At 47.6% G+C, this 19565-nt stretch overlaps 1 protein-coding gene across 4 annotated transcripts in view; it reads left to right on the top strand.

Moving 5' to 3' along the window:
- Positions 1-19565, top strand: part of PARP4 (poly(ADP-ribose) polymerase family member 4) — a 1744976-nt gene that overhangs the window by 1706849 nt on the left and 18562 nt on the right. For all 4 annotated transcript variants that reach the window (XM_069202293.1, XM_069202292.1, XM_069202291.1 and 1 more), the window contains one exon: positions 4519-4651. In XM_069202293.1, coding sequence (XP_069058394.1) covers positions 4519-4651 — 133 coding nt within the window. The remainder of the gene's footprint in view (positions 1-4518; positions 4652-19565) is intronic.

Raw genomic sequence — 19565 nt, 5'->3', positions numbered from 1 at the left:
AGTCCGGAGGCATACCCTACAAAGCCATCACCACCAGAAGACAGTACTGCATATTCTCAGGTGGTGGCTAGAGCAGCACAATTCCACAATGTAAGCCTCCACTCAGAACAAGTGGAGGATGACTTTCTATTCAACACCCTCTCCGCCACCCACAGCTCCTACCAAAGCCTGCCTATGCTCCCTGGTATGCTTCGGCACGCAAAAGACATCTTTAAGGAGCCGGTCAAAAGTAGGGCAATCACACCAAGGGTGGAAAAAAAGTATAAAGCGCCTCCTACAGACCCTATTTTCATCACTACACAGCTGCCACCAGATTCTGTCGTTGTAGGAGCAGCTAGGAAAAGGGCCAACTCCCACACATCTGGGGATGCACCACCCCCAGATAAGGAAAGCCGCAAGTTCGATGCAGCTGGAAAGAGAGTCGCAGCACAAGCTGCAAACCAGTGGCGCATCGCTAACTCTCAGGCACTACTTGCGCGCTATGACAGAGCCCATTGGGATGAGATGCAACATCTCATTGAACATCTACCCAAAGACCTACAAAAGAGGGCAAAGCAAGTGGTTGAGGAAGGACAGAACATTTCAAACAACCAGATACGCTCCTCCATGGATGCAGCAGACACAGCTGCAAGAACAATAAATACATCTGTGACCATCAGAAGGCATGCATGGCTACGAACGTCTGGGTTTCAAACCAGAGATTCAGCAGGCAGTTCTCAATATGCCATTCAACGAAAAAGAACTGTTCGGTCCAGAAGTGGACACGGCGATTGAGAAACTTAAAAAAGACACGGACACTGCTAAAGCCATGGGCGCACTCTACTCCCCGCAGAGCAGAGGAAATTACAGCACCTTCCGCAAAACACCCTTTAGAGGGGGGTTTCGGGGTCAGGCCACACAAGCCAGTACCTCACAGGCAACAACATCCAGTTACCAGGGACAGTACAGGGGAGGCTTTCGGGGCCAATATAGAGGAGGGAAATTCCCTAAGAATAGGGGAAGATTTCAAAGCCCCAAAACCCCTACAACTAAGCAGTGACTCACATGTCACTCACCCCCTCCACACAACACCAGTGGGGGGAAGAATAGGTCATTATTACAAAGCATGGGAGGAAATCACTACAGACACTTGGGTTCTAGCAATTATCCAAAATGGTTATTGCATAGAATTTCTACAATTCCCTCCAAACATACCACCGAGAGCACAAAATTTATCAAAACATCATTCCGAGCTCCTGGAGATAGAAGTTCAAGCACTATTGCAAAAGAATGCAATCGAGTTAGTACCAAACACACAAATAAACACAGGTGTTTATTCACTGTACTTCTTAATACCAAAGAAGGACAAAACGCTAAGACCAATCCTAGACCTAAGAATACTAAACACATACATCAAATCAGACCACTTTCACATGGTCACACTACAAGAAGTGTTACCATTGCTGAAACTACACGACTACATGACAACATTAGACCTCAAAGACGCGTATTTCCATATACCAATACATCCATCGCACAGGAAATACCTAAGGTTTGTATTCAAAGGAATACACTACCAATTCAAGGTACTGCCTTTCGGTTTAACAACCGCACCAAGAGTCTTTACCAAATGTCTAGCAGTAGTCGCTGCACACATCAGAAGGCAGCAAATACATGTATTCCCGTATCTAGACGACTGGCTAATCAAGACCCATTTGTTAATAACGTGCTCACAGCACACAAATCAAATCATACAAACCCTCTACAAACTAGGGTTCACAGTCAACTTCGCAAAATCCAACATTCTGCCATGCAAGGTACAACAATACCTAGGAGCCATAATAAACACAACAATAGGAGTAGCCACTCCAAGTCCACAAAGAATTCAAAATTTCAACAACATCATACAACGCATGTATCCAACACAAAGAATACAAGCAAAGATGATATTACAACTCCTAGGCATGATGTCTTCATGCATAGCCATTGTCCCAAACGCAAGACTGCACTTGAGGCCCTTACAACAGTGCCTAGCATCACAGTGGTCACAAGCACAGGGTCACCTTATAGATCTGGTGTTAATAGACCGCCAAACTTACCTCTCGCTTCTATGGTGGAACAATATAAATTTAAACAAAGGGCGGCCTTTCCAAGACCCAGTGCCACAATACGTAATAACAACAGATGCTTCCATGACAGGGTGGGGAGCACACCTCGATCAACACAGCATACAAGGACAATGGAACGTACATCAAACAATACTGCATATAAATCACCTAGAACTGCTAGCAGTTTTTCAAGCACTAAAGGCTTTTCAACCAGTAATAGTTCACAAATACATTCTCGTCAAAACAGACAACATGACAACAATGTATTATCTAAACAAACAAGGGGGAACGCACTCAACGCAATTGAGCCTGCTGGCACAAAAGATATGGCGTTGGGCAATTCACAACAAAATTCGCCTAATAGCACAATTTATCCCAGGGATTCAGAATCAACTCGCAGACAATCTCTCTCGAGATCACCAACAGGTCCACGAATGGGAAATTCACCCCCAAATTCTGAACACTTACTTCACGCTCTGGGGAACACCTCAAATAGACTTGTTTGCGACAAAAGAGAACGCAAAATGCCAAAACTTCGCATCCAGATACCCACACAGGCAGTCCCACGGCAATGCCCTGTAGATGAACTGGTCAGGGATATTTGCCTACGCTTTTCCTCCTCTCCCTCTCCTTCCTTATCTGGTAAACAAACTCAGTCAAAACAAACTCAAACTCATATTAATAGCACCAACTTGGGCAAGGCAACCCTGGTACACAACGCTGCTAGACCTATCAGTAGTACCCCACATCAAACTGCCCAACAGGCCGGATCTGTTAACACAACACAACCAAAAGATCAGACACCCAGATCCAGCATCGCTGAATCTAGCAATCTGGCTCCTGAAATCCTAGAATTCGGACACTTACAACTTACCCAAGAATGTATGGAAGTCATAAAGCAAGCCAGAAGGCCATCCACCAGGCACTGCTATGCCAGTAAATGGAAGAGGTTTGTTTGCTACTGCCATATTAATCAAATCCAACCATTACACGCAACCCCAAAACATGTAGTGGGTTACTTGCTTCACTTACAAAAATCTAACCTAGCTTTCTCTTCCATTAAAATACACCTTGCAGCAATATCTGCATACCTGCAGCCTACCTATTCAACTTCCCTATATAGGATACCAGTCATTAAAGCATTCATGGAGGGCCTTAAAAGAATTATTCCACCAAGAACACCACCTGTTCCTTCATGGAACCTAAATGTTGTCTTAACTAGACTTATGGGTCCACCTTTTGAACCCATGCACTCCTGCGAAATACAGTTCCTAACATGGAAGGTTGCATTTCTCATCGCCATTACCTCTCTAAGAAGAGTAAGCGAGATTCAGGCGTTTACAATACAAGAACCTTTTATACAACTACACAAAAATAAGGTCGTCCTAAGGACTAATCCTAAATTTCTACCAAAAGTTATTTCACCGTTCCATCTAAATCAAACAGTGGAACTTCCAGTGTTCTTCCCACAGCCAGATTCTGTAGCTGAGAGGGCACTACATACTTTAGATGTCAAAAGAGCATTAATGTATTACATTGACAGAACAAAGAGCATCAGGAAAACTAAACAGCTATTTCTTGCATTCCAAAAACCTCATGCAGGAAACCCAATATCAAAACAAGGTATAGCCAGATGGATAGTTAAATGCATCCAAATCTGCTACCTTAAAGCTAAACGACAACTGCCCATTACACCAAGGGCACACTCAACCAGAAAGAAAGGTGCTACCATGGCCTTTCTAGGAAACATCCCAATGCAAGAAATATGTAAGGCAGCCACATGGTCTACGCCTCACACATTCACCAAGCACTACTGTGTAGACGTGTTATCCGCACAACAAGCCACAGTAGGTCAAGCCGTATTAAGAACATTGTTTCAGACTACTCCCACTCCTACAGGCTGAGCCACCGCTTTGGGGAGATAACTGCTTACTAGTCTATGCAAAACATGCGTATCTACAGCGACAGATGCCATCGAACTGAAAATGTCACTTACCCAGTGTACATCTGTTCGTGGCATCAGTCGCTGTAGATTCGCATGTGCCCACCCGCCTCCCCGGGAGCCTGTAGCAGTTCGGAAGGTACCTTCAACTATTTGTATATATATTATTTTAACCTTAAATAGGTACATACTTAGTCACTCCATTGCATGGCCACTATTACTACAATACAACTCCTACCTCACCCTCTGCGGGGAAAAACAATCGAAGATGGAGTCGACGCCCATGCGCAATGGAGACAAAAGGAGGAGTCACTCGGTCCCGTGACTCGAAAGACTTCTTCGAAGAAAAACCACTTGTAACACTCCGACCCAACACCAGATGGCGAGCTATGCAAAACATGCGAATCTACAGCGACTGATGCCACAAACAGATGTACACTGGGTAAGTGACATTTTCATTCCTGACTAATGCAATAACTATTTTTCTAGGCCCAAAAGGAAAAGAAATGGTGCTGCGCCTGATTGCCACACTCTTGGTGCTGCAGGTCTTTCGTCAGGCTGAGGAACTAAGTGGGATTCGCTTTATATCACTCATGAAGTTGGATGAGTCTTCAGTTAAAACGTAGGTGCTATCAGAAAGCAGTCTTTATTATACTGTGACAAGGTGGAAAGCTGTTAGTATTCTCTTTCTACTAAGGTTCAGTAGTAGCGAAAAATATTAAAATGTAAATCATTGTTTTCAAAAATGAAGATAGGTCTGCCGTGAATGTAAGTTTTTAAACTTTTTATGTAAATTCTTTACGAAGCTGCAGCATTTTTCACAAAGTAGTCAATAATGTATGCAATGCTTTTTATCAGGTCTCTGTGTTTCTAGCTTAGCTGCCAAACAGACCTATTATTTAATATTGAGTTGACTTTTGGTCCATCCCTCCCAGCCATTGGCTTTCTTCACCCTGCCTAAATTGGCCCTTGGCTTGGGACTTTGTTAGTCATGTCTTGGTTCAACACAATGGAGGCTTCATCTCTCACCTAATGCTGTTGGTTGTTTGGGTGTGCTCTGCCACCTACACACCAACACTTGCATTCAATTGCACGAATGATTACAACTAAAGCTCTATCTTTCCATTCCTGCTGGCTCCCTCCTGTGTGTGTGTGTGTGTGTGTGTGCGCGTGCATATGTTGTGTGTGTGTGTTCACTTGCTCTTGTTAGTGCTGCATGCATTAGCACATTAAACCCAAACCTTTTGGCTTTGCCAGTCCTTGTTTGTGGTGGTCGTGATAAAAAAAACTCCTGCCTTGACAGACGTCATACAAATCGGGAGACAGTGGGTTCTTCCTGAGTGCCGTTCTAATCCCAGTTTTGTTGAAATTTGAGTTTCCACACAAATTAGGTTTCCTGAATTATGCAGGAAAACCCAGTCATGAGGTGACTTTCCGAGTTCACACTTTGCCAGGCAAACCTCTCTAAATGTGAATGGCAAAAACGTATCGGAAATTAGTGAAATATACAGAAGCAGGTGCTGCAAAATACTGTTATTGTACAGTTTTCGACAGGGCATTAAGTAGGATGAAAAAAGTGGGGGGAATGGGGGTGTTCTCTAAAAGAGGCAGGCCTATGTAATCAAGGGGTGTGATTTCAACTAAAGTTCTGTGATTTCCATAGTGTGCTACCCAAACCATATTTGGCACCTTTCTGAACTTTCTGTTGTATATATAACAACTGGCATACACTTAAAACCAGTCTGATAGAGACAGCTAGCTGCAGATTCCTTATCTTAGACTACTTCCCCAGGTGTCAGACTGGATCTGGAAATTTTTCTTCAGCAGTACCTCTGTGCGTCGGTAGAGGGCGTCGAGCGACTCCGCAGTGACGTCGTCCCTGGACATGACGTCAGCAGATTCCATATATTCCCTCCCCCAACATGCTGACGTCAGTTTCTTCTTTTCCGCGCAGCAACTCGGATCCGGTGTCTTGAGTACCTCAGGTCCTTATGGCCTTTTCTACCCAACGTTGGGTATTTTGTATCATTTCTTAACAGATAATAGTGTATATGCCTGCTGGGCTTAAACCCTGTGGATTCTTTTCCCTGCAGATGTCAACCACGGATCCTCATTACGTCTGTTTGTTGTGTCTGGGGTCTCATCATGACGCCGACGCCTGCGACGTCTGCCATATTTTGAAGCCGAAGTCTTTGAGGGAGCATCACATGAAGCTCCTTGCGGCACGGGCAGACAAGTCCTCTTCCCGCTGACGTCACAGTCCGTCTTCATTTTCACGGTTCCGGGAGCATTCCAGGAGTAGTTCTTGGATGGTTCAGTCGAACCTGGTTCCACCCTCGACGTCTCCAGGTAGGTCTACCCAGGCACCTGCATGCTCTTCAGTGTCTCCGCCTCCGCGTTCTCCTCCAGTGGAGTCAGTGCCCGTGCCGACCCCATCCCTTCCACCGTATCCAGGGCGACTATTGACCAAATGGGACGTTATTAGACGTCCCTCCATTCTATCTTTGGTCCTTCCACTCCCTCTGGAGCGCCTTTGGGCCCTATGGAGATGGTGAGTGTTTTGGCAGGGTGTTTGCCGGCGGTTTCCACCTCGATGCCTGCTCACACTCTTGAATCCGACTCCAGAGTCGGTTCGGCTCACAGCCTCATACGACCTCTGTTGCATTTTCCCTTATCCTTTTGTCCCAACACCCCTCACAGCGCGGTTGGACCACTCAACTCCTCTTGACGCACCTATATTGATCTCTCTGGAGTTGGATGACGTTGCTTCCGAGGAAGCTTCCCCCACTTAACGTCGGTCAACATCACCACCAACGCCGGGAGTGGCACTGAGGAGTTGACATGAGGCTTCTGTGCTTTCACTTTCTGAACCTCTTGCCCATCCTTATGCTCCCCTTATGGGGCACATTCCTGGTTCATCCTCGGATTGAGTACTTGATTTGGGAACTGCTAGTGGTCTAGTCTCCTCCCCAGCGTCTAGCCTGCTCTCGTCCCCTGGCTTGGCGACAGAAGCCACCACTGCATTCATACATGTTTTGAGGCGGGTGTCTGATGTTTTTTGGTTTACATCTTTCTATGGTGCAGTTGTCTACTGATCCACTGTTATCTTTTACTCCGGATCACTCTGACACCAAGCCAGTTCTGCCTTTTTGGGAGGCTCTCTATGACAACTTTCTAGGTATCTGGGCTCAGCCTGTCTCTGGTCCTTGGAGGGTTTGTTCTGTTTCACACAGTGTAGGAGGCTGGCCTGGTTTGTAGTGGGTACCCTAGGCACTTACACCTTATACCAGGTCCAGTTATCCCTTATTAGTGAAATATAGTCAGTGTTCTAGCAGCTTAAGCTGTTAGAGGTAGCTGTAGCAGAGGAGCTTAGGGGGAACTAGGAGACATGCAGAGCTCCTGCAGTACCATTATAGTTACACAGTACTTAAACACATTAAACGACAATACTCAGTGTTACCAAAAAATAAAGGTACTTTATTTTAGTGACACAAGGCCCTAAATATCTTAGAAGCAATACTCCTTTTGAAGGTAAGTATTATACACAATATATACAATAGAGACCAAAATCAGGGAAGTATATAGTCACAGAATAGTGCAAACAGTAGAAAATACAATAGAATGCAATATGAAGCTGTAGGGAAATGGCTCCTTGTTGCAGTTACACGCCCCCCACTTTTTGCCTGATACTGATGCTGACTTTACTGAGAAGTGTGCTGGGACGCTGCTAACCAGGCCCCTGCACCAGTGTTCTTTCACTAAAAATGTACCATTGTTTCCACAGTTGGCACACCCGTGGCACACAGATAAGTCCCTTGTAAAAGGTACCAGTGGTACCAAGGGCCCTGTGACCAGGGAAGGTCCCTAAGGGCTGCAGCATGTGTTGTGCCACCCTAAGGGACCCCTCACCTAACACATGCACACTGCCATTGCAGATTGTGTGTGTTGGTTGGGAGAAAAAGGCAAAGTCGACATCGCATTCCCCTCAGGATGCCATGCACACAAAATACTGCCTGTGACATAGATGAGTCACCCCTTAGCAGGCCTTAAAGCCCTAAAGCAGGGTGCACTATACCACAAGTGAGGGCATAGCTGCATGAGCAATATGCCCCTACAGTGTCTAAGTCCATTCTTAGATATTGTAAGTACAGTGTGGCCATATTAAGTATATGGCCTGGGAGTTTGTCAAAACGAACTCCACAATTCCATAATGGCCACACTGCATACTGGGAAGTTTGGTACCAAACGTCTCAGAATAATAAACCCACACTGATGCCAGTGTTGGATTTATTAAAAAATGCACACAGAGGGCATGTTAGAGATGCCCCCTGTATTTTACCCAATCCTTCAGTGCAGGACTGACTGGTCTGTGCCAGCCTGCCACTGAGAGACGAGTTTCTGACCCTCTGGGGTGAGAGCCTTTGTGCTCTCTGGGGCAGAAACAAAGCCTGCACTGGGTGGAGGTGCTTCACACCTCCCCCCTGCGGGAACTGTAACACCTAGCAGTGAGCCTCAAAGGCTCAGGCTTCGTGTTACAATGCCCCAAAGCACTCCAGCTAGTAGAGATGCCCGCTCCTTGGACACAGCCCCCAATTTTGGCAGCAAGTTCAGGGAGATAATGAGAAAAACAAGGAGGAGTCACCTCCTCAGCCAGGTCCACCCCTAAGGTGACCAGAGCTGAAGTGACCCTCTCCTTGGAAAATCCTTCATCTTGTTTTGGAGGATTTAGCCCAATAGGGATAGGGATGTGCTCCCCTCCCCAAAGGGAGGGAGTACAAGGAGGGTGTAGCCACCCTCAAGGAGAGTAGCCATTGGCTACTGCCCTGTGACCCTAACACACCCCTAAATTCAGGGTTTAGGGGCGACCCTGAACCCAGGAAATCAGATTCCTGATGACCTTAACAAGAAGAAGGACTGCTGACCTGAAAACCTCCCAGAGAAGAAGGAGACGACAACTGCTTTGGCACCAGCCCTACCTGCCTGTCTCCTGATTCAAAGAACCTGCAACAGCGACACATCCAGCGTGACCAGCCACCTCTGCCTACTCAGAGGACTGCCCTGCAAAACCCAAAGGACCAAGAAACTCCTGTGGATAGCATCTCTGTCCAAAGCAGCGAAGAAGAAACCATCTTTAAAGGGACTCTCACCTCACTCCTGAAGCGTGAGTCCCCAACACTCTGCACCCGACGCCCCCGGCCCGTGTCCAGAGAAACCAACACCGCAGAAAGGACCCCCATGCGACACCCATGACGTGTCCACCATGAGACGACCTCCCTGTACCCCATCGGCGACGCCTGCAGAGAGAATCCAGAGGATCCCCCTGACCACAACTGCCTGGTAACAAAGAATCCGACACCTGGAAGAAGCACTGCACCTGCAGCCCCTAGGCCCAAGAGGAACCAACTACCGGTGCTGAAGTGACCAGCAGGTGGCCCTCACCCTTGCCTAGTCGGTGGCTGGCCCAAGAAGCCCCCCTGTGCCCTGCCTGCAACCTCTGAGTGACCCCCAGATCCCTCCATTGATTTCTATACAAAACCTGAATCCTTGTTTGCCCACTGCACACGGTGGGTCCTCCAGATTCCCTCTGCAGGTGTAGTTGGGGGGTGCAGAGAGGTTGGCTTGTATTCATCCAACAAGCCTTGGTTCAAGCAATGTTGCGGTTTGCTTCAAAATGGCACTGCCTGGACCCAGGAGGGACCTGGGGGCTTCAACTTGGACTGAGGAGGCAGAGGGGGCTCCCAACACTGGAGGGAACCATTAGATGACCAGGCAGCACCCAAGCGAGTCCCAGGACACGGGAACAAAGAAGGTGCAAATTGCGGTTGCTGCAGCACTACAAAAGAAGGTCCCACACTGCCGGAGAACAACTCAGCGAGTTTTGCGTCACAGGATGGAGTGCTGGGGACCTGGACACGCTGTGCCCAAAGGATTCTTGCAAATAGTGCACAGAGGCTTCAGGAGCCAGAGATGACGACGTGCACAGGGGTACTGTCACAAACCAGGAAGGCAAGCTCTTACCTCTGCCAAATTTGGACAGCTGGACCTTAGGACAGTCTGGGTCGAAGGGGTCCACCACCTGTATTCCAGTGAGCAGGCTCGTTGCCAGGAGAAGAGTCCCAGAGAACCGGTCATCGTCTTAGTAGGTGCCTGCTGGAGCAGGGAAGTGACTCCGTCACTCCATGGGAGATTTCTTCAGTTCTTCTGGTGCAGGATGAAGGCAGGAAGTCCTCAGAGCATGCACACCTTGGAAACTGTTGAACTTGCTGGCTGGAGCTGAAGTTGCAGGGTCACAGTAGCCTTTCTGGATACTTTGTTGCAGGTACAGCGGTTCCTGGAGCAGTCTGCAGTTGATCCGACGGTCAGAAACTGAAGCAGAAGTTGCAGAGGATTCCTGGTGGAAACGTGCAAGCTGAATCTGAAGAGGAACCCACAGGAGAGACCCCAAATAGCCCTGAGTGGGGGATTGGCTACCTAACTAGGTATGCACCTATCAGGAGGGGTCTCTAACATCACCTTCTAGCACTGGCCACTCAGAGATTTCCAGAGTGTCCCCACACCTTGGAAAACAAGATGGCTAACTCCAGGGACACACTGGAGGAGCTCTGGGCACCACCCTTGGGGTGGTGATGGACAGGGGAGCGGTCACTGAACTGGTGGAGACTGGCCTATTCAATGAGGACACCATCTGTGCCCTTCAAAGCATTTCCAGAGGCTCTGGGAGGCTACCCCTCCCCAGCCTGTAACACCTATTTCCAAAGGGAAAGGGTGTAACACCCTCCTCACAAAGGAAATGCATTGTTCTGCCTTCCTGGGATTGAGCTACTCAGACCCCAGGAGGGCAGAACCCTGTCTGTGAGGTGGCAGCAGCCATAGCTGCAGTGCAAGCCTCGAAAAGCTGGTTTGGCAGTACTGGGGTTCCATGGTGGAGCCCCCAGGATGCATGGGATTGGCTCCCCAATATCAAATTTGGAATGGGGGGGGGACAATTGCACAATCTTAGACACCTTGCATGGCCATATTCGGAGTTACCATTGTGAAGCTACATATAGGTATTGACCTATATGTAGTGCATGCGTGTAATGGTATCCCCGCAATCACCAAGTCCGGGGCATTGGCCCTGGGCAGCTTGGGGGCACCTTTGCTAGTGCAAAGGTGCCCTCACACTTAGTAACTTTGCACCTAGCCTTCAGTAAATGAAGGTTAGACATATAGGTGACTTCTAAGTTACTTAAGTGCAGTGAAATGGCTGTGAAATAGTATGTGCACTATTTCACGCAGGCTTTAGTGGCAGTCCTGTGAAAGGGTTTGTCTGAGCTCCTTATGGGTGGCAAAAGAAATGCTGCAGCCCATAAGCATCTCCTGGAACCCCAATACATAGGTACCATACATTAGGCACTTATAAGGGGGGTCCAGTGTGCCAATTGGAATTGGTAAATGAAGTCACTAAACTATAGTGACTAATTTGGAAGCAGAGAGAGCATCAGCACTGAAGTTCTGGTTAGCAGAACTTCAGTGACACAGTTAAGCACTACTGACTGCACACACATTAGGCCACAAGCTAGGAGCACTGGGGTCCTGGCCAGCAGGATCCCAGTGATACAGGCAAAACGCACTGACACAGACTCACAAACAGGACAAAAGTAGGGGTAACCATGCTAGAAAGAGACTACTTTCTCACACACAGGCATTGGTCGGCACAGACAGACTGTAGGAAGCTGGCTCTGTAGGGACCCCATCGACACAGACTGTCCTGAGGTCCTGCTGTCCCAATTTGGAGGAGTTAAGACCTTGCCTTCTCGGAGAACAACAGTACCCCTGTGCACCGCGTCTTCTTCACCTCCTGAGGCCTCTGTGCACTATTTGCAAAATCCCATTGTGCAAAGCCTGGCCCAGGTCCCCAGCACTCTATCTTGCAACGCTCAACTTGGTGAGTTGTTCTCCAGCGGCGTGGGACCTTCTTTTGTAGTGCTGCACCAACCGCATTTTGCACCTTCCTTGTCCTCGTGTCCTGGGACTCCCCTGGGTGCTGTCTGGTGCTCTGAGGGCTCTCTGGAGTGCAGAGAGCCCCCTCTTCCTCCTCACACAGAGTTGAGGCCCCCAGGTCCCTCCTGGGTTCAGATAGCACATACTTGATGCAAAATGTGACTTTGCTGGACCCAAGGCTTGTTGAAGAAATCCAGCGCCAAAACTCGTCTGCATCCAACTTCACGACATGGGACATCCAGTGCATCATGCAGGAACCCGCTGACTTCTTCCTAGGGTGCATTTTTGCAGTCTTCGTCCAACTGGGGACTCTTCTTTTTCACACTCTTCTGGGTTGGCACGGGCTCCTGTCCCTCCTGGAACGTCTTTTGTCTTCTGGACTTGGTCTCCTTCCTTTGCAGGTCTTCAGGTCCACAAATCCACCATTTGTTGTTTTAAAGACTTGGTTGGCTCTTGCAATAACTCTAATCACAACTTGTGGTGTGTCCTAAGGAAACTTTCAGTACTTTACTCCTGCTTTTTTCGGGCTCTGGGGTGCGGTAATTTACTTACCTGTACTGTATTCTTACTCTCCCAGCGATTCAGCACACAGTACACTTGTCTAGGGGGGAATTTGTGATTGGCATTCCACTTTCTTAGAATATGGTTTGTGTTGCCCCTAGACCTGTTTTCTCCCATTGCATTCTATAGCATTTCCTATTGTTTACACTATCGTATGACTAATTACTTGCCTTAGTCTGGTGTCTAGTGTATACATTGTGTATAATACTTACCTTCAGAAGAAGTATTGCCTCTAAGATATTTTTGGTGCTGTGTCACCCAAATAAACTATCTTTATTGTTGGTAACACTGAGTATTGTCTTTACTTGTGACTGTAAGTGGTATTGCAGGAGCTTTTCATGTCTCCTTATTCAGCCTAAACTGCTCTGCTTTAGCTATCTCTATCAGCCTACCCTGCTAGAACACTACTACATTTCACTATTAATGGATAACTAGACCTGGTGTAAGGTGTAAGTACCCAAGGTACCCACTACAAACCAGGCCAGCCTCCTACAGTGACCATCAGCATGGTTATGTCTGTCCTTTCATTTTAGAGTTTTATACGGTTAACATGAATCACCCTCTTGGGTGTCCTGCTAATGCCCAGGTCCACTAGATAAGTGACCTGACTCTTTTTTTCTAGCAATGGGTAAGGGCCACTCCATCTGTCCTGGAGTGCCCTGGGCGCCACAGGCTCCAGAACCCAGACTTTCTTCCCTGGTTGGAATTCAACCATTGCAGCCTTTTGGTCATACCACAACTTCTGGAGTTGTTGGCTGGCCTCGAGGTTTTTGCTTGCCTTTTCCATGTACTCTGCCATCCTTGAGTGGAGGCCTAGTAGATAGTCTGCCACGTCTTGTTTAGGCTCATGAAGAGGTCTCTCCCAGTCTTCTTTTACAAGTGCCAGTGGCCCCCCTTACAGGATGGCCAAACAGAAGCTCAAAGGGGTAAAACCCTACTCCCTTCTGTGGCACCTCTATGTAGGCAAAAAGCAGGCATGGCAGGAGGACATCCCATCTCCTTTTGAGTTTTTCAGGGAGCCCCATGATCATGTCCTTTAATGTCTTGTTAAATCGTTTCACAAGACCATTGGTTTGTGGATGATAAGATGTGGTGTATTTATAAGTCACCCCACACTCATTCCACATATTTTCCAGGTAAGCTGACATGAAGTTGGTACCTCTGTCAGAAACCACCTCCTGAGGAAAGCCCACTCTGGTAAAGATACCAGCATGTTCCAATACTACCAGTATGTATTGGTTCCCTGAGGCTGTGGGAGGTTCAAGAGGACCCACTATGTCCACACCAACCCTTTCAAAGGGGACCCCCACCACTGGAAGTGGAATGAGGGGGGCCTTTGGGTGGCTACCTGTCTTGCCACTTGCTTGACAGTTGGCACAGGAGCTGCAAAACTCCCTTACCTTCTGGGACATATTGGGCCAATAGAAATGGTTGACTAATCTTTCCCAAGTCTTGGTTTGTCCCAAATGCCCATCTAGTGGAATGTCATGGGCAAAGATGAGGATGAACTCTCTAAACTCTTGAGGCACTACCACTCTCCTAGTGGCACCAGGTTTGGGATGTCGGGCCTCAGTGTAAAGGAATCCATCCTCCCCAATAGACTGTGTGGGATCCACTGACACTTCCCTTTTCCTGCTCAGCTGCTTACTGTCTCAGGCCTTCAAGAGTGGGACAAGTCTTTTGTCCCTGGCACAGCTGTTCCCTTGAGGGTCCCCCTGGGCCCAAGAGCTCTACCTGATAAGGCTGCAGCTCCATGGACTCAGTTCCTTCAGGGGATAGGACATCTTCCTGGGAGGAGAGGTCCTGTTTTTTTGCTGTACAGAGGGTGGTCCCCCAGTCCTCTTACCTTTTCTCTTTCACCTTTAAACTCCTGACCCACGCTCACAAGGCACTTCACAACACCGGACCCTCCTACCTCAACACCAGACTTAACTTCTACACTCCAACACGTCAACTCCGATCCGCCAACCTCGCCCTCGCCATCGTACCCCGAATCCAGCGCAAGACATCCGGCGGCAGATCCTTCTCCTTCCTCGCCGCCAAGACCTGGAACTCTCTCCCCACATCTCTTCGCCAGACCCAGGACCTCCTCGCATTCAGAAGGCTCCTCAAGACCTGGCTCTTCGACCGCTAAATCAGCAGCGCTCCCCCCCCCTCAGCGCCTCGAAACCCTGACGGGTACATAGCGCGCTTTATAAATGCTATGATTGATTGATTGATTGGGAGGTTGGGCCATTATTACAGGCTCCAACACTTCTTTTTCACCTTGTGCTCTGCTCTGTGCTCTTGACTTAACACACACCAGTTCAGGGATACCCAGCATGGCTGCATGGGTCTTGAGCACTACCTCAGCCCATGCTGAGGATTCCAGTTCATTCCCTAGCAAACACTCTACTGGAATTGCATAAGAGACCACTACCTGTTTCAGGCCAGTAACCCCTTCCCATTCTAAAGTCACCATTGCCATGGACTTTAGTTTCATTGTCAGCATTGATGACTGGATATGACTGTCCAGCCAGATACTGTCCTGGGGAAACCAGTTTGTCAGTCACCATGACGACACTGGCAACTGTATCCCTCAGGGCTTCTACTTTGTTCCCATTTATCAAGAGCTGCTGCCTGTATTTTTGCATGTTAGGCGGCGAGGCAGCTAGTGTGGCTAAATCCACCCCACCCTCAAAGACTGAAGTAGCTTCAGTGTAAGCCCTGATTTATCCCACCTGGAGACTGGCTATTCCAGTGCTAACTGGAGTAGTAGTTGTGGGACTTTTCTTGGGGCAGGCCTTGTCTCCAGTTTGGTGTCCATGCTGTCTACAGTTGTGACACCAGACCTTCTTGGGATCAAAGTTTTTACCCATATACCCATTTGTTGACTGTGAAGAGGCTCACCCTCCCGAGCAGGTTTATGGGGCCCTTGTGAAGACTCTTTATTTTTGTCCTTGGATGTCTCACCACCCTTCCCCTGGGGAGGCTTTGTGACCCCTTTCTTTTGGTCACCCTCTGTGGAAGTCTTGGTCACCCTTGTCTTGACCCATTGGTCTACCTTCTTTCCCACATCTTGGGGAGAAATTGGACCTAGGTCTACCAGATGTTGATGCAACTTATAATTGAAGCAATTACTTAACAGATGTTCTTTCATAAATAAATTATACAGCCCATCATTGACACTTACTCCACTGCCAGTTATCCAACCATCTAGTGTTTTGACTGAGAAGTCAACAAAATCAACCCAGGACTGGCTCAAGGTTTTGTGAGCCCCCTGAACCTAATTCTATACTCCTCAGTTGAGAATTCAAAGCCCTCAATCCAGGTAGCCTTCATCAGGTCATAGGATTCTGTATCCTTACCAGGGAGTGTGATGAGTCTATCCCTACACTTACCAGTGAACATTTCCCACAGGAGAACTCCCCAGTGAGATCTGCTTACGCTTCTGGTTGCACAAGCTCTCTCAAAAGCTGTGAACCATTTGGTGATATCATCACCTTCTTCATATTTAGTTACAACCCCTTTGGCGCGTTTCAGGATGTCAGTATTCTCTCTGACCCTATTTAAAGTGCTGCCACCATTTATGGGTGTTAAACCCATTTCCTTTCTCTCCCTTTTTATAGCTAGGAGCTGTTTCTCCAAAGATAATCTCTTGGCCATCCTTGCTAGAAGGATGTCCTCTTCATTGAGGCTTTCCTCAATGCTTACAGAGGGACTGGACTTCCCTGTGAAAGAACCAGACTCTCTGACTATGATTTGTGGAGACAGGGTTCTTGGAGCCCTGGTCTCCCTAATTAGGACAGGAGGGGCGGGTTCTTCCTCTTGTTCACCAATTTCTTCCCCATCTGAGGGAGGGTCTTCCATCTCAGTGGGGTGGCCCCTTGTATACTCTGCCAAGAGCGCCTGGAGCTTGACCTTGGTAGGGTTGGACCTAGTTTTGATCTTTTTTAACTTACAGATGGACCTTAGCTCTGACATCTCTAGATGCAGGTAAGGGGTGAGGTTGAGTTCCATCACCACCTCCTCTGGATTATTCATTATGTCTCTAAAAGTTGGGATAATTTTTTAAGAAACGAAAAACTACTTCTAGTGCTTAAAACCTAACTTTTACAAAAGTTTAAACTTACAAAGAAATGCTAACAAGGACTTACACAAGGCCCTAGCAGGACGTTTAAAAATTTGGAAAAATAGTCAAAATTCAAAAATCTGTTTTCTAATGACAATTTTGGAATTTATTTGCGTGCTCACGTATTGGCTGAGTCGTCCAGCAAATGCAAAGTCTTAGACCCCACCGATGATCCACCATTGTTGGAAGCTGGCTCTGTATATACTATCTCAAAGTGAGAGATAGTGTGCACAGAGTCCAGGAATTCCCCAAGAGGCTCAGCTCTCTCAGCTTCAATCTGTTTGGTTGCTCTTTCAGCCCCAGCTTGCTTGGCTTCTCTCTCTGCTCTCCTTTCCTCCTGTTGAGCCTCAATTTTGAACCTTGCCATCTGCAATTGAAACTCCCTCTCCTCTCTCCATTCCTCTGCAGTCAGGCCTTGATCAGAGACACTGCTCCCTGGTTTGGCAGGGGGCACAATTGCAGTGGTAACATCATCCACTAATGGCAAAAAAAATCCTCTGAGGGGACATCCTCTGGACCATCCTCCTCAACATCCTCCTCTGAAAGGGCTTCTGCCCAGACCCTCAGCGCCATTTGGAATTCCTCCTTCCTGGAGGCTTTCTGGGTATGTACACCAATATCCCTGCAGAACTCCCTCAGCTGTTTAACAGTGTAGGTTTGCAGCATAGTCAGATCAAAATCTTCATCTCCTGCTTGAGACCCAGCCAGAGACATGTTGAATGAGGATTTTAGTAAAACATTGTCAGGAAAAACAAAATTGCAGAAAAAAAGAAAAAGAATCAAGTTGACCTTCAACTGTGGGTAGGTAGTGGAATACTTAGCTACTATATGTCACTTCACAAATACAAGTCCCATCCCACCGCTGCCACCAATGTTAGAAATGAGGTCTTTGGTTGGCAGTCAGGTTTCCCCCTGTCCAAGCAAGGACCCTCACTCTAGTCAGGGTAAGTCACACACAATCCAAGTTATCCTGTCCCCACCCTCTGGTAGCTTGGCACTGAGCAGTCAGGCTTAACTTAGAGACAATGAGTAAAGTATTTGTGCAATAAATCACACAATAACACCATATAGCTCCACACAAATACACCACACAGTATTTAGAAAAATATATAATATTTATCTGAGAATATGCAGGTCAAACCAATTAAAAATGCTATAAGTAAATGTTGAGATATCACTGAAAAGTGATATAAAGTATCTTAAGTCTTTTAAAAGCAAACAAAGTCTCTTTCAAGCACAAAGTACCTGGTTTGTGTGAAAAATCTCTGCAAAGAACCACAGAGGAGGAGATGCGTGGAAACAAAGGGGTGTGCGTCGATTTGTCAGGCGGCACACGGCGATGCGTTGTTTAGTTTTCACGCAGGGACGGCTGTGCATCGATTTCCGGCGCTCAGTCGTGGATCTTCTTTGGGTTGCGGGGTTTTCAGACACCCCGGGGACGGTGCGTGGATTTCCTGCGCTGTCACAGGAGCTGCATAGATCCAGTGGGGGTTGCGTAGAATTTTCTACCGCACGGCAGGCGCTGCCTCGATTCCTCTCTGGAAGTCGGGCTGCATCGTTCCAAATTGGCTGTGCGTCGATTCAGTGGGCCGTGCGTCAAATTTCCAGTAGCTACACTGGCACTACGTCAATTTTCTCATTGCGAAGTCAGGCTGCATCATTCCGGTTCGGCGTGCAGTGAAATTTTCACCGCGGTGCAGGCTGGGCGTCGCTTCTGGCAGGCTGTGCGTCAAATTTCGCTGCATAAGGAGTCCTTCTTGAAGAGATGAAGTCTTTTTGGCCCTGAGACTTCAGGGAACAGGAGGCAAGCTCTATCCAAGCCCTTGGAGAGCACTTCTTCACCGCAGCCAGAGAGCAGCAACGCAGCAGGGCAACAGCAAGATAGCAGTCCTTCACAGAAAGCAGACAGGTGAGTCCTTGAGCAGCCAGGCAATTCTTCTTGGCAGGATGCAGGTTCTAGTTCCAGTTTTCTTCTCCAGGAGGTGTCTGAGTTGGTAGAGGCAGAGGCCCTGTAGATATATCCAAATGTGCCTTTGAAGTGGGGGAAACTTCAAAGAGTGGCTTAGAGGTGCACCAGGTCCCCTTTCAGTTCAATCCTCTCTGCCAGGGTCCCAGTCGGGGGTATGGCAGTCCTTTGTGTGAGGACAGGTCCACTACCCTCCCAGCCCAGGAAGACCAATTCAAAATGCAGATTTATGCAAGTGAGGCTGAGTATCCTGTGTTTGGGGTGTGCCTGAGTGAATGCACAAGGAGCTGTCAACTAAACCCAGCCAGACCTGGATTGTAAGGCACAGAAGGATTTAAGTGCAGAGAAATGCTCACTTTCTAAAAGTGGGATTTCTAAAATTGTAATATTAAATCCAACTTCACCAGTCAGCAGGATTTTATATCACCATTCTGGCCATACTAAATATGACCTTCCTACTCCTTTCAGATCAGCAGCTACCACTCAAACAATGTATGAGGGCAGCCCCACTGTTAGCCTATGAAGGGAGGAGGCCCCACAGCAGTGTGAAAACGAATTTAGGAGTTGTACACTACCAGAATATGTAAACTACATAGGTACATGTCCTGCCTTTTGCCTACACAGCATCCTGCCCTATGGGCTACCTAGGGCATACCTTAGGGGTGTCTTATATGTAGAAAAAGGGGGGTTTTAGGCTTGGCAAGAACTTTTAAATGCCAAGTCGAATTGGCAGTGAAACTGCACACACAGGCCTTGCAATGGCAGGCCCGAGACAAGGTTAAGGGGCTACTGAAGTACGTGGCACAATCAGTGCCCACTAGTATCATTTAATCTACAGGCCCTAGGCACATATAGTGCACTTTACTAGGGGACTTATAAGTAAATTAAATAGTCCAATTGGGTATGATTCAATGT

This window comes from Pleurodeles waltl, chromosome 8, assembly GCF_031143425.1.
Source record: "Pleurodeles waltl isolate 20211129_DDA chromosome 8, aPleWal1.hap1.20221129, whole genome shotgun sequence".
In the NCBI taxonomy this organism is placed as follows: domain Eukaryota; kingdom Metazoa; phylum Chordata; class Amphibia; order Caudata; family Salamandridae; genus Pleurodeles; species Pleurodeles waltl.
Note: the sequence above shows the minus strand (reverse complement) of the source record. Positions and strands in the feature narration are given on the sequence as shown.